Source organism: Trachemys scripta, chromosome 6 (genome assembly GCF_013100865.1).
Source record: "Trachemys scripta elegans isolate TJP31775 chromosome 6, CAS_Tse_1.0, whole genome shotgun sequence".
Lineage (NCBI taxonomy): Eukaryota > Metazoa > Chordata > Testudines > Emydidae > Trachemys > Trachemys scripta.
The window spans coordinates 74630535-74644835 of NC_048303.1; the positions used below are offsets into that span (position 1 = coordinate 74630535).

Sequence of the window (14301 nt, forward strand, 5' to 3'; positions counted from 1 at the left end):
AAATGGTGCATTTACTTAAGAAATATCCAACTCCATGGGTAAAAAGTGTCTTTTCTTTTTAAAATATACCCAAGATAATTCTAAAAGCAGTTTTAATGCACTCCTAGGTTACACAATTGCTCAGTCTGTTAAATATGGTATTACTGACTGTACAGGAAACTGATTAAGACATACACTTTAAGTGATCTGCACCAAGGTGGCCTCAATGACCGCAAATGAGTGTGTGTTTGACAAAGCTTAGTTAAAACAATTTTTAAAGGGATCTATTCCTTTTACAGTTGACTGTCTCAATATTTATACATATATAGGCATATTGCTTACCTTTAATCCTTTATCATTTTTAATTAAACCAGCAAATGCTGTTCCCATTCGACTCAGCAACAACTGTGTGCCTCATTTTACTTAAAGAGCAAAGTGATCAAGAAGTAGAAAACAAATAACATCTCAGCCAGTATAATCGCTCAAAAATATATCTCCCCCCATTTTGGCACACGGATCAGGAGTCCTTTATTTGTGTTGGTTTTCCTCCTTTCTTAAAAATGTTGTTCCTCAACTTTACAAGCTGGAAGATAATATTTCACATTCAAAACAGGAGCATCAAGGACCACGGTTTTTTGTTTGTTTGTTTTTCTTAACAAGCACCGAGATGTAATAATAATAATTTTCAAATGTTTTCCAACTTCATATTCCGTCTTCAACTCCAGACTTCAGAGCCATCCTGATCAGTAAGTAATGATCCCATGAAACAAACCTACAGGCGTCCGGTTGTTACAAGACAGAATGTGCTAACATCGGGATAAATTAGTGAAAGGGAGGAAGGAAAAAAAGAAGAAAGGACTGAAAATCTGGGCTGGATTCCGCCTGTTAGTCAGGAAGTGGCATTTTTTTCGCCGGTCCTGACAGATCTGATTTCTTGAACTAACTTAAGGGGGGAAAGGAAGGAGGGGGGGAGGATGAGGAGGGAAAGGGGGGGCGGAGAAGAGGGAGGGGGAAATCAGTGTTCTGATAATCCAGTTATCAGAACATTTCGTGGGAGTGGAGGAAAGAGTGTGTTTTAAAATTAAGTAAATCTTCCCAAGGGTATGATCTGGGGATTTTTTCCCCTTTTTCTTTTGTATGTTGTAAGAAAATAGCATCTAAACTGCGGGGAGAGGGAGGGAGAATCCGGGAGCTCAGGCTAATCAGTCATGTTGCAAGTAATTCAGTAATTAGAGACCAAAAAGATAAAATAGACTTTTGTTTTTTGCAGGACAGATTTTTTTCCTTATTGTTTCAGCAAACGTTGCATCGTCTTTTTATTTATTACCCCTAATGCCTTCATCCCCTTTTTGCCTTTAAGTCAGATTGTCTCGGAATTTGGCTTAGTATTTTTAATTAGCTGGCGTTTGGAAGCTAAAAGCTGTAATGAATTGTTGATGGATAGGAAAGGAGAGTTGGTTTGCTGGAAATGTTAGGGCAGGAGGGGGGATGGGCGAGTTACCAACAACCAACCATCTAAAAGGAGCGATTTTGTTACAGTTCAAGCCTTTCTCATCACGTGACGATCAAGGGCTCAATTGGTTGTCGTGAGAACAAAAATGGGTGACAAGCGTATCAAGAAAATACTGATCTGGTCTTTAGGAAAAAAACTTAAGGTCTGTTTCTCTCCCTCCCCCTTCTGCTGTTGGCACAGCTACAAGTTATGAATGTGAAACATTTCTCTCTGCGAACTGGGTCTCTGAAGTTAGGAATGAGTGAAATGTACTGAACACCATGGCAAAGCATATGCTTTAGAGAAACACCTATAAAACCTTTCCTCGAGTTATCTGCAATTTGTAGTAGTTTAGAGACACGGGATGGGGAGGTTATTTCAAGGTTTTAATGTCTTCGTATATAAAACATAACTAAACATTTGATATCTTCCAAGTTAGTCTCCATTCTAAACCCACGGTAGATTCTGTTTGGGGGATGGCTGGCTTGGGGGCTGGGGGGGGGGAGAGGAGGGGAGGGAAGAAACGGTCGCTGCACCACAACATATGGGCGTCACTATCCCCTAATTTAGCATTACATTATTGGTATTAACATGTGACAGAAGCAAAAAAAAAAAAACCCTCCTGCTCCACTAAGCTATTTTTGTACCCCTAAGGTCCTATTAACAAGTTGTTTGCTCATTTTTAAGGGGATTGGGTGGAGAGAGAGAAAAAATATGCTGGCTGGCCTGTAGTTGTGTCACTTTGATTTTCCCCCTTGGTTAGTTTAAAAAAAACCAAAAAGGTAAAAACGCCCCCCTCCCCCAGCCGAGTGCACCGTCAAGTATGATTTGTGTGAGAGGCTACAATGCTTTCACCCTCACCTTCATATCCCTTAGATAACTCAGCCTACTCGTGGTTTTTTGTTTGTTGTTTTAAAACACAAATAACTAGTTCCTTATTTCAATGCACAAAACTCATAATACTCCCCTTTGCATGAAAAAATCCCCTCTAAGTGCTATAGACACACCACGCAACCGTACTTACGATCTGTATTGGATCGAGTTGACCTTTTCCTTCTAACTGCATTGAGTGTGTTTTTGTTGCAGCCGCTTTTTATTTTTGGAAAAAAAAATCTAATTTCTTCAACAGATTTATTGTGTTTGGAAGAAAAGAGCACCAGATTTCATGAACCTTCCTTTTTAAAACAAAATTAAAAAAATAAAAATCCCCCTACACACATATACACACACACACACTACACAACAAGCTGGCTTTACTGCAATAGTGAGCAGCAAAAATCAGAACTGGAGAAGGGAGAGTGTGAAGCAAGCACAGACTCTGTACCTGAAAGGGACTTTTCTTTGTTCCCAATGCCCTTTCCCATCTGCCCAATCAAAGACCAGCTTTTATGAAACCGGGCTCTCTGATTGGCTAGCTGCTCCTCTCGGCTTCCGAAGGGGGTGAAAGGGAGAAACACACGCATACATACATAGAAGCCTTGTATTTTGCAATCCTCAAACTACATTTAGTGCTACAGCAGGCAGCCTCCTGCTGCAGCAACATACAAATCATGTTTCCCATTTCAATTACAGCATTATCCTATATAACATTTTATGTCAAGACAACCAAATAGGGAGGCGAGCAGCCCAGCCAAGCCTCACACAGTGGGAGGAGAATTTCCTCATTTTCTTTTTAATTTAATTTCAAGGCAGTTTTCAAAGCAATGATGGATGATTTTTCTGTTTCAAAGAGGCAAATTAAAATCTCACTCCGTTTTTATATGCCCCCTCATTCAAAATTGTAACATTTTGACACGAAACCGAGAGAGAGAGGCTGTTAGATGAGTGCGATCATTTTCATGTTTAGTGAAGGAGAAAAGCAAACAATGTCTTAAGAAGGGGAGGCTCAGCAAAGAACAGAACTGGATTCCATTCCTCCCCCTCACCCATCCCTGCGTTAGAGGGACACTCAAGGTACTGCAGCGTGTTCGGTTTGTCCTTATTCCTCAGCCTAACGCTTGTCCCTTCCTCAGAGTTTATTTCATGTTCATTTTTACAATATGACTAACAGGAGACAGTGCGGTTTCTCTGTTGTTGAAAAAAACACGTAACCCTTTTGTTTCTAGTTTCCTGATTTACTGCTGCAAGCACTGAACTGTGAATGCAAGCGACCATATAACTACCACGTGAACAACACCCTTTCACAAGAATCAGTAACACAAATCTTTTCTAGCCGGCTTTGTCTTGCATCAAAAAAAAGAGAAAAAAATCTTAATCAGTTCTTTTGTTTAGGCTTAGATCCAAATGTGCTTTAAAATGTATTTGAATTTATTAAAAAACTTGAGTACGTTCCTTATGCTGCTTAAACTGATCGGCTTGCCAGGCATAGCCCCACCCCCACCCACTCTGTACAGAACAATTTCTACATGGAAGCGACCCAACAAACATGAATATCTTGTCGAGAATTGAATTAACTATAGGACGAAAGGCTGATAACCCAGATAATGTGTCTCTGCGGTCACATATCATGAGGTTCATGGGGTCTAGCATGAAAATAATAGTTTGTATGGGTAATTTAATATTAAAGTCTATTAACTACCATGGAGTCTGGCTAACTGTGCGCTTTTATTTTTCATTTATGTCTCATTTCAAATCCTCTGTGTGTGTATTTGTGTGTGTAAAGTATCTCACTCTGAAAATCAATATTGGACTTTTCTGTTGAATAGCTAATTGAAAATTTTGTCCAAATCATAGTTTCCGGGAAGAAGTTAAAGCACGACATTTGTAAAACTGCATACAAATGACAGTGTGACAAGATACGCTTTTGGACTTTGGCCAACTGAGCAAATTATGTGCATTAGTGCTTATATGGTCGACACTTAACATCAAAAGGATGTTTAATAGAGTATTTTCGGATGAATAAACATTTTAGAACCTGCTCGTTTCAGAAGTAACAGTTAAAGAAACATTTGGTTGAATAAAAATCACTTCTGATTTAGTTGTCTTACCAAAACACTAGACAGCCTCTGTCTGTTCTTTAAAGCCAAACTGGAGTTGATGCTGCAATAAACAACATTTTCCATTCTTCGCTGTGGCGAGTGCATACGTCTTTCCCCTCTGGCCGCATAGTGAATCACAACACATCTGAATTATTGCTAATGTATCATATAAATGAGATCGTCTTTAAATGTAATGAAAGCTATATTTTAATGACCGTAAGCTACAATAATGGGTCGTTTCTCCTGTTCTCCTTTCCCCAGCTATACTGAAATTTGTTGGGGGTAAAGAGTACACATCACGCCATATGTTGTTTGGATAGCAATACTTAAAACTGCATGGAAGGAACGAGGTATGCTCCCCTGCCTTTTCTTTTAAAACATATCGCCTTTTGGTGCCAATAGAGACGGGTCTAATTTGCGCAGATAAGGTAATTGCCAGCAAGGCCCTTGATGGCATTAAACATTTTAAATTGTTTTTAAAAATACCAGTTTGCGTACACTGTAAGTAGGAAAAGGCATTTAAGGACAATGTAAAAGAATCAGTTGAGAATACTTCTTGGGGGTGAGAAGCGGGATTCTTGAGCATGGTTGTTATGTACGCAGGGTTATGCTGTGTGGACTCTTCTTTTTAGTCAGCCCTCCCGCACAGGCAATCTCACGATACACAACACTGTGCCAACAAAGTAAGTGCTTGCAAAGAGCCTACTTCCAAAGAAGCAGTGCAATGCAAATCAGTATAAACACTGAAGAATACACAGCTACTTCTACCTTATAGGTCCTATAAATTGCTATACACATCATAACTGTTGTGGATACTGTGGCATGGTTGTGAAATAGAGTGAGGAATGAAAATTTATTTTAATGATTTAACTTTGTGCTAGTGAAGCTTTTAAAATCAGCAACATCGAGGCTACTCCCCCTCCCCCGAAACTACTTAACGCAGATCACTGTTGCTGGGTTTTTTACAATATGTGTTTTACAGATTTAGGTAATAGCCCTGATTTTTCAAAATCGACCTCTGTTTAGACACGTTTCACTTTGGGCTGTTTCTTGTCTGCAAAATTACAGTCATTTGCACGTTATTATTACAGTGAGTAGGAGACAGATTGTATTTAGCATTGGGTGGGGGAAGGGTTATTATGGGAAGTGATCTGCTACCGTCAGCACATAATTTCAGGCTGAAGAAAATTGCTTCTGAATGGCTGGTCTGTGAGGTAGCCAAGGAATGGTCACTGGGAAAGATTGCAAAAATGCGCCCACTGCTTTATCTGAATTAGTCAACCATTCTACATTTTTAAAAGGACGGTCTATTGAACAGATGTTTGTGCAACTGAAGCAGACATTATATAGATGAAATAGCGTCACCTTACCCCGCAGTTCATATGGGGGGGGGGGAAGAAATACGTATAACTACATGGTTTGTGTCGTTTATAGACTGATTATTAAGAAGCTTTTTCGAAAGGAACAATTACACCGATCCCATTGCCAGGGTTGCTGTATCTTCAGCACTCTCACATGATGAGTGGTTGCAGAAAGATTGCTCAAAACAACTCCTTTCTGAAGGGGAAAATGTCCTTCATCCTAAAAGAATCTAACGCTCTCTGTATGAATGAACATTCAGAGATTTTTCCACCTTCATTAATTTCTGCCTGTCTCCCAATTGAATTACAATTTTGTATTCCTGCACATTTTAAAAGACCCGCACGAGGCCAATAAACTAGTGATGTTTGTCTGAAATAGCACAACCTTTTCTAATTAAAGCAATTGTAGACTGCTATGAATCTTGAAGAAAACCTCACTCTATTTAAGAGGCCAGGCATATGCATCAAATTTGCTAAGCAAATTTACCAGCAAAAATCTATTTTTAGCAAAAAGAATTATAGGTTATTTTGTGAAACCCTTTGGCTGTTTGAAACCTATTTCTTGAGAACAAATGTTTCCTTTTTTGCCCCCAAAACTGCTTTTTAAGAAGATGAATTGGTGCAATCAGAGAATATTTAACAAGCAACAGAAAGTTGTGTTGCCTATCTTCTCAGCAAAGCTCCTCTTTTTCTTTCCTTTAAAGGCTGAAGTGAGCCTGGAGTCCGGCAGCCAATCATCATTATGGAAATATGCTTTTAAGCCTTCTCATTGGCTGATACTCAGGCCAGTATATTCAGTTAGCAGCAATACAGCCGAGTCTGCACACCGACCTCAGCCTGGTTTATGCCTTTTGTGGAGGAGAGAGTCAGGTCATCTTATTTTTCACATTCCCTGCTCTACAAAGCATTCTTTGTAAACAAGCAGTTAACCATGGAGAAACATATTAGCTATGTGCAAATATATTCCCACTGGGAAGATGTTAGTGTTTTTGTAACACTAGTCCCTCAGAAATGTCTGATTTTTAAAAAATTGTATTTTTAAAAATTATTTTTTTTAAATGTTTGAATCTTAATTTCAGCCTGGTTTTTATTGTCTTATTTTATTGTTTAAAAATAAGAGAGTCCCCAACTGTTGCTCTTTGTTTCTGATTTGTAAAAGGACTGTGCAGGATTTTTTTTAACTAAGGGAGCTGAGAGGTGTATATGTGGTGACAGTGTCAATGCTAAAAGTACCATAGCAGCAGTAACTAAACCAGCATTTCTTCTTTTAACCTGGCATCCATTTTCCTGTTAATTAATTTACTAGTGGAATTAGGTAAAAGTAGAATGCAATGTTGTTGTATATAACTAGAGTTAGCCATTATACACTTAGCAAATAGTTCATAAACAGACTTACACAGAGTATATTTTACTGAAAGAGAGTATTAGCTAGGTTATCCCCTATTCCTTTAGAACAGTCTTTAAATTTCACCTGAATAAGCATAAGGTATCTCAGTTTAATGTCTAATCTAAAGGTCTAATTGTGTAGGATGCAGGTAGGTATTGCTGTGCATTGTATATGACCACAAATCACCTCAATGGAGTTTAAAGAGGGCAACAAAAATTATCAGGGGCTATGCATCTGTGATAGACAAGAGTACACTTAAGAGTCGGGGGCTGAAAATAATAGAGAACAATTCAGCTGAAGATCAGGAAAAAAATCCTGCCAGTGAGATGTATTAATCTATGGAATCACGTCTCAAAGGAAGTTGTTAAATCCCATTGCTTGGGACTTTAAAACTAGGTTGGACAAAACACTAGAAAAATATTCTGTAGGGAGCAATCCCATGCTGGCAATGAAATGGACTGAATGATCTAATAAGCCTTTCTCATTTCTAACTTCTGTGATTCTATGAAATCCTGCAGTAGAATTTGAGCTACTGACCTTTTGACCCAGATATGAGGGATCCAGCGATATAGATACTCCCTTTTTCAAATAATTTTAAAACTATATTAGTGTATTTTGTAAGTATTCAGCTAATTTTAAAAATACATTCTATTTACCCAGGAGATTGTGCATGATAAAGAAAAAATTTTAAATGTACATTAGACTTTTCTTATAGATCTAATACATTATGTAACCAATTTTTGTATAGCATCTTTCATACAAAACATCACAATGCTTCATAGTGAATTACAGTCTGTAATACACGTGATGTATGAACGTACAATATTTTATACAGGTAGTATTCATAGTTATTGTAGTGCTAAGGTGAAGAAGCATACAAAGGCCAATGGGTGAGTGCCACATTTTAGATTTTCAGGGAGAACAAATGAGCATGGGGAAATGAAACTAAGGTGTAGGGAATAGGATTAGATTGTTTTATTAGAGGGAAGTCTAGAAGTCATAGGCCAGGGAGAGAGATGAGTTTTGAATTGGAATTTGCAGAGTGGTGGTCAATTAGGCATAGGGAATCTATACTAGAAAATGAGGGAGAGGGATGTGTTGTGCAATGTAAAAAGAGGGCAGACAGAAATCTGACACTGAGTGACCTGAAGGAATGGGACAGGCAATGGAAAGAGATACAATCTGATAGTACATATTCGGAATAAGATCACAGTGACTAGGAGGCAGAGTGTGTACTAAAATTTGAAATGAAGAGTGAATTGGTGAAAGTTTCTGAGTATGAAGGTAATGGGTTCTTACCACTGAGTAGGCGGGAGAAGATGAGCTGCTACATTTTAGACAGAACAAAGTTTGGAGAGTTGTGACAGTGGAATTTCAGCAAAGAAGTTATCAGAATGTGTTTAGAAAGTAACAACTGGCAGCCTGACAGGCCTAATAAGTTGGGGGGAAGTAGGGATGGGAGAAACTCAGAATCAAGATGAATACCTGAGTTCCTGATAGCAGGGGTGAATGACATTAGAAGCAATCTACTAGAGGCTACTATATGAGCCTCGTGAACAGGCAACCATGCCTTCCTCTCTGCTCCACTCTTCTTACTGGTCATCTGCTGGCTCCCTTGCTACAATGGGACAAGGAGTAGAGAAACACAGGGACAGAGGACTGTGGGAGAGAAATGGGAGACGGGAGACTGGACCATTGCAAGAAGAGAATTGTCTGAAAAGGTGGGGAGAGAAAAGATAATATGGCAGACAATGCAGAGGGGGGAAAACAACAAGAGATAGGAGAGATTGGAACCAAGAGAGGGAAAGGGAGGAAAGAAATGGCGCGGGTACAAAAAGAGGAAGAATGATCTTGTGGTTAATGCACAGCACTAGGAGTCAGAACTCCAGAAGGTTACTTTCCTATTTCTCCAACTGATTTGCTGTATGGTCTTGGGAACATCCTGTCACCTCCCCATGCCTCCTTGTTTTTAAAATGGGAACAAGACAATAATACTGACCTATATCTCAGATAGGTAAAAGTACCTTAAGATCCTCACTTGAGAGTATTAGCATTAATTTGCTATTCTTACGCTATGTCTAGACTGCAGAGCCTCTGATGGCATAGCCCCTAAGTGTAGATGCAGCATATGGCAACAGAAGGGGTTTTTCTACCAGTGTGGGAACACCAAGAAACTCTCTGAAAAGCCATCTTCTGTCAGCAGAGCTACACCTCTTCTGGGGTTTTTGTCAGCATAGCTATGGGCTTGTCTACACTTACATTTTATAGTGCCCTAACTTGCTGGCTCAGGGGCATGAAAAATCACCCCCCTGAGCGCAGCAAGTCTGAGCGCTTTAAACCGCTAGTGTAAACAGGCCCTGAGCGCTGGGAGCCAATCCCCTCGTGGAGGTGGATTACCAGGAGCCCTGGGAGCGAGACCTCTCTCCCAGCACTCACGCGCGACCACACTTCACAGCGCTGCCGCAGGAGCATTCCCGCAACAGCGCTTTGAAGTTTCCAGTGTAGCCATGCCCTATGTCACTAGGGAATGTGCTTTTTTTCCCCACACATCTGACTGATGTAGCTATGCCAGTATAAATTTTAAGTGTATATCAGGCCTTAGTTAGGGGAAGAAAGGCTGAATCTGAAAAAAGCTTGTTCATTCCATACACTCCTTACGCCACTTAGAGTTTTGCAGCTATGCATTGATAAAGCTGGGGGAAAAAACCTAGCCTGGAGTATTGTGTCCAGTTCTGGGCATCAAATTTTAAGAAAGACCTTGAGAAATTGGAGAGAGTCCAGAGGAGAACAACAAAAATAATAAAAAAGTGTTAAGAAGCAGGACATAGGCAGTCTGGCCTAGTAGGCAGAACAGGAGTCAAGTACAGTGTGCAGAACACACGTCCAGGTCAGGGACTGGAAATGACGGTCAGATCCAGAGTCAGCTGCCAAATACCAGAGCCAGGGGTTGAGCCAAAGTCAGAACCATGAATCAAAATTGATGATTGGGGCTGGGGTCAGCGACCAAATGCCAGAGGCAGTGGTCAGACCCAGGTTTGGTAGCCAATGGTGAGGAGTGAGGCAAAAGAGCAGGAACTGGAGAAGAGGCAAGGATTAGCAGCAAGGGCAGAAGCAGAGCAGGAATAGGGTCAGATGTGGATTGCAGGAGGCAGACAAGACCAGGGTCAGATGCAGTGGCAGGCAGTCTATATAGTTGTTTAGATGGCCTACCGTGTTAGTTAGTGGCTGCAGGGGTTGGGGGCTCCGATAAGCCTGACCTTGCAGGACTGGCAAGATGCTACTTTGCCCATCTCCATTGCTGGTGACAAGGGAGTGTCAGAGAAACATAGTCCCCCCCCCCCCCGGTTCTAGACCTGCACCCTCAGATCTTCACAAAAAGGTTTAGAAAACCTGACCTATGAGGAAAGGTTAAGAAAACTGGGTATGCTTAACCTTGAGAAAAGAAGAAATATAATATATGGAGATATACCTATCTCATAGAGCTGGAAGGGACCCTGAAAGGTCATTGAGTCCAGCTCCCTGTCTTCACTAGCAGGATCTAGTATTGATTTTTGCCCTAGATCCCTAAGTGGCCCCCTCAAGGACTAAACTCACAACCCCGGGTTTAGCAGGCCAATGCTCAAGCCACTGAGCTATCCCTCCCCTGACTGAATGGGTCCTGATAATAGTTTCCAAAGATGTTAATGGCGGTTGTAAAGAGGCTGGTGATCAGTTGTTCTGCATGTCTACTGAAGGTAGCACAAGTGGTGATCAGCTTACTGTAGAGCAGAGGTTTTCAAACTGTGGTCTGTGGACCACCATTGGGCCGTGAGCTCCATTTGGGTGGTCCGCGGATAGTTCTCTCTAAGGTACACACCTAGGTGGCTGTACACGAGAGAATGAAGGGCCACCCGCCTAATTAGTGGAGCCGCGCCAGGCAGGGCTCCATTAATTAGGTGACTGGACCCTGGAGAAGATGCACATATAAGGTGCGGTGGTGGCCTTGGGGGGAATAGGAGGTAGGTGGGAGGGGGCGAGAGGAATTTGGGACATGCAGGCTGCAGTGGCCAGAGAAAGGCGACTTTCCCCAGCTCCAGGGCTGTGGCTGCTGGGGAGAGACTCCCCTACTTCCCAGCCTTAGCTCTGTGGCTGCTGTGGCAGGAGAGAGACCCCGCTCCTTCCCAGCCCCAACTTGGCGGCTGCCGCAGTGAGGGAGACGCCTCTCCTTCCCCGCCCCAGCTTGGGGGCTGCCACAAAGAGAGAGCATATCCATTGCATTAGAAAGGTAAGACTACTGATATTAAAATATGAGCTGTGTGCTTTTATTTGTAGAACAAAAAAAAATGTATTAAGGTTTTTTTTATATTGTGCTTTTATCCAAAGCGCTTTACAATAGTTAGCTAATGGTACAAACAATATTTGGAAAGATCATTGAGTGGTCTGCCGAGACCCTCAGCAATTTTCAAGTGGTCTGTGAAAAAAAACATTTGAGAACCATTGATCTACAGCAAAGGAGTTTTAGGTCAGATATTAGGAAAAATGTTCTAGCTATAAGGATAGTTATGTACTGGAATAGGTTACCAAGGGAGGTTGTGGAATATCAGTCATTGGAGGTTTTAAAGAACAGGTTAGACAAACACCTGTCAGGGATGGTCTAGGTATACATGGTCCTGCCTCAGTGCAGGGAAATGGACTAGATGACTACTTGAGTGACTACAGACCTCTATTTAATTGATTCTATGAAAACTAGAAGAAGAAGGTGTCTAAGACCCCAGCAAATTCTTCCTAGTGGTCAAGGTGGTGGCTCTATTTCTCTTATTCTATCTCTGTTAATGTTTTTAGATTGTAAATTCTTTGGGGCAGGGATTGTCTTTTCATTATATATATATATGGCACCTAGCACAATAGAGACCTAATCCTTAGTTAAAGCCTTTATACTCTACCACAATATAAATAATCAATCATCATAATTAATTATCATTTTTATGAGGAAAGAAGGATAGACTTGAGTTAACTTTGGGTAAGTTATTTAGGCCCTCATTTTAAAACAGTATGTACTATTGTGTATGCATCCAATTTGCATAAACAGAATACCTAGTCTGTTTACAATCTGATTTGCATACACATATTCCAGACTTGCATGCACATTTCTGCCATTGTGCATGCATGATCGGGAGCATTGGTGTGTGTATGTGTGTGTGTGTGTGTGTGTGTGTGTGTGTGTGTGTGTGTGTGTGTGTGCATCTTTACAGACATATTTTGAAAAATGTGGGTCTCACCATCTCAACTGCTGTCCTCTTCTGTAAATTGGGGTAATAATGATTTACCTACCTTATGTGGATGGTTTGAGGTTAGAGTTTATAAAGCATGTTGAGTTCAAGTGTAATGTAGTTATGAATACCCAGCTACTACAGGGAAAGTGCCATAAAAATTGTGTTTTAAATAATAATATAGAGAATGGACCATTCCCTCAGGTATGGAAGGCAACTTCTGCAGGTGGATCTGCTGCCTTCCATATGGAAGAGAGATTCAGCTGCCTCAACAGCACCACTTCTGGAGTTGCATTAAGGAAGTGAGAGGGATGTAGCCAGGAGAATCATTCCCATGGGAAATCTGCACAAGCCCAGGCTGAATTACCTTTTGTATGAAACCACTCTGTCCTGTGGAACTCTTTCACGGGGCAGGATCTCTGGGACAGCCACCTGTGTTTTCCCAGCAGCTGAAAGGATGCAGGTGAGGAACAAAGATCCCTATAACTGTTGACAGCCCTAGCTTAAATTTCTTATGCCAAGTTTTAGCCTGGAGCAAAGTTTTATGACCCCTAAACATTGTTGTGTTTTTGTTTTGTTTGGTTAGTTGTTTTTAACGGTGATACGAAGAGATATCTTTAACTATAGTGGTATTAAAAGGAGGTACTAAAATAATTTAATTTTAAGAAATTACTACAGATGCAAATATGTCCTTTGTGAAATATGTCTAGCCATAAATCTAATTTCTTTGCTTAATATATATCTGTTTAGTAAAGGATCTGACAAAAAAAAAAAAAAAAAAACCCAACAAAACAGATAATTGGTAAGCCTCAATTTGTTTTGTTGGTGAAAAACCATTCCTGTGGTGTCAAAATCAAGGTTGTATCAAATGCAGATTGGTATTCCAGTTCAAAATGGCAAATTCTTTTCAAACTATTTAATGCAATGGCCTTATACTAGCATAAATCATTTGTGCCTTTATATACATAGGTTGGGACATTTGGAGAAAAAATCTAAAATCCCCCCCACACACACACCAATTGCATTATATACCCACTATTCTTGTGTGTCCTATACATTAAAACTGGATTACAGTTCAGCTATCTTGATACTTCTTTCTACCTGTTGGTTTGCAGAAATACATCACAAATTTCTAAAAGGCAAAAAATAAATGAATGGCACGCCAATACATGATTGCTCTTCTAGATTCTGATAGCCAAGCTCGTGTTGAATAGTTCCTTACTTTGTCAGTAGTCCCCTTGATTTCAGTGCAAGGAAGTGTGGCAGAATCTGACCCTAAGAGGAAAAAGATGAGGAACCAACTATTACTTGCATAACGTTTAAACATGTTCAAATAGTGGCCATAAAATTGCAAAGGCATATTGCTATTAAAAAAAACCAAGTTTATCATACATAACATCACAACTAATATTGCAGATGATTATTTCTATTTTTGTTTTCTAAAAGGTGCTTATGGAGAACCTGGGGAAGATGTGATTGTATTCCTTTTATTTCTCCCCATTTTCACCTTATTAAAAGGAGAAACTATGCATCTGAAAAGAAAAACATGAAGAGGAGACCCCAGTGCCTTTACTTTGGAGTGCTGAGAGATGGAGAATGAAAAAGCCATTGGTCTCAGTTTTACTACCACAATGGCCTTTTATGAGAGGGATTAGATACGCCTAGAACTGGTGCAGCATTCATCGCTGCCCTGGACAACAATCTGGAAAAAAAGACAATAAAAATCAGTTTGTTGTAAGGTTAAATCACCGCAGACTTGCTAGATTGGCTTTTCAGATAGTTTTTTGTTTGAGAAAGGAGAAAAAAAAGAAAAATATGTCTTAAAAGCTGATTTCTCTCTCTCTCTCTCTTCCCC

At 40.3% G+C, this 14301-nt stretch overlaps 1 protein-coding gene and 1 long non-coding RNA gene across 5 annotated transcripts in view; one reads left to right on the top strand and one right to left on the bottom strand.

The window, feature by feature from the left end:
• Window positions 1–2778, bottom strand: part of ZNF608 (zinc finger protein 608) — a 107919-nt gene extending 105141 nt beyond the window's left edge. For 2 of the 4 annotated variants that reach the window (XM_034773302.1, XM_034773305.1), the window contains exon 1: window positions 2496–2778. Coding sequence is in view for 1 of the 4 variants with exons in the window: in XM_034773305.1 (XP_034629196.1) it covers window positions 2496–2537 (42 nt within the window). In the remaining 3 variants the exon portion in view is untranslated. Of the gene's footprint in view, window positions 1–321; window positions 1891–2495 lie in introns of those variants that run through there. The other 2 variants (XM_034773301.1, XM_034773303.1) reach the window with 2 other exon arrangements.
• The window catches only part of LOC117878806, a 38828-nt gene continuing 25128 nt past the window's right edge, over window positions 602–14301 (top strand). The window contains exon 1 of the long non-coding RNA XR_004646100.1: window positions 602–725. This is a non-coding gene — a long non-coding RNA (uncharacterized LOC117878806). The remainder of the gene's footprint in view (window positions 726–14301) is intronic.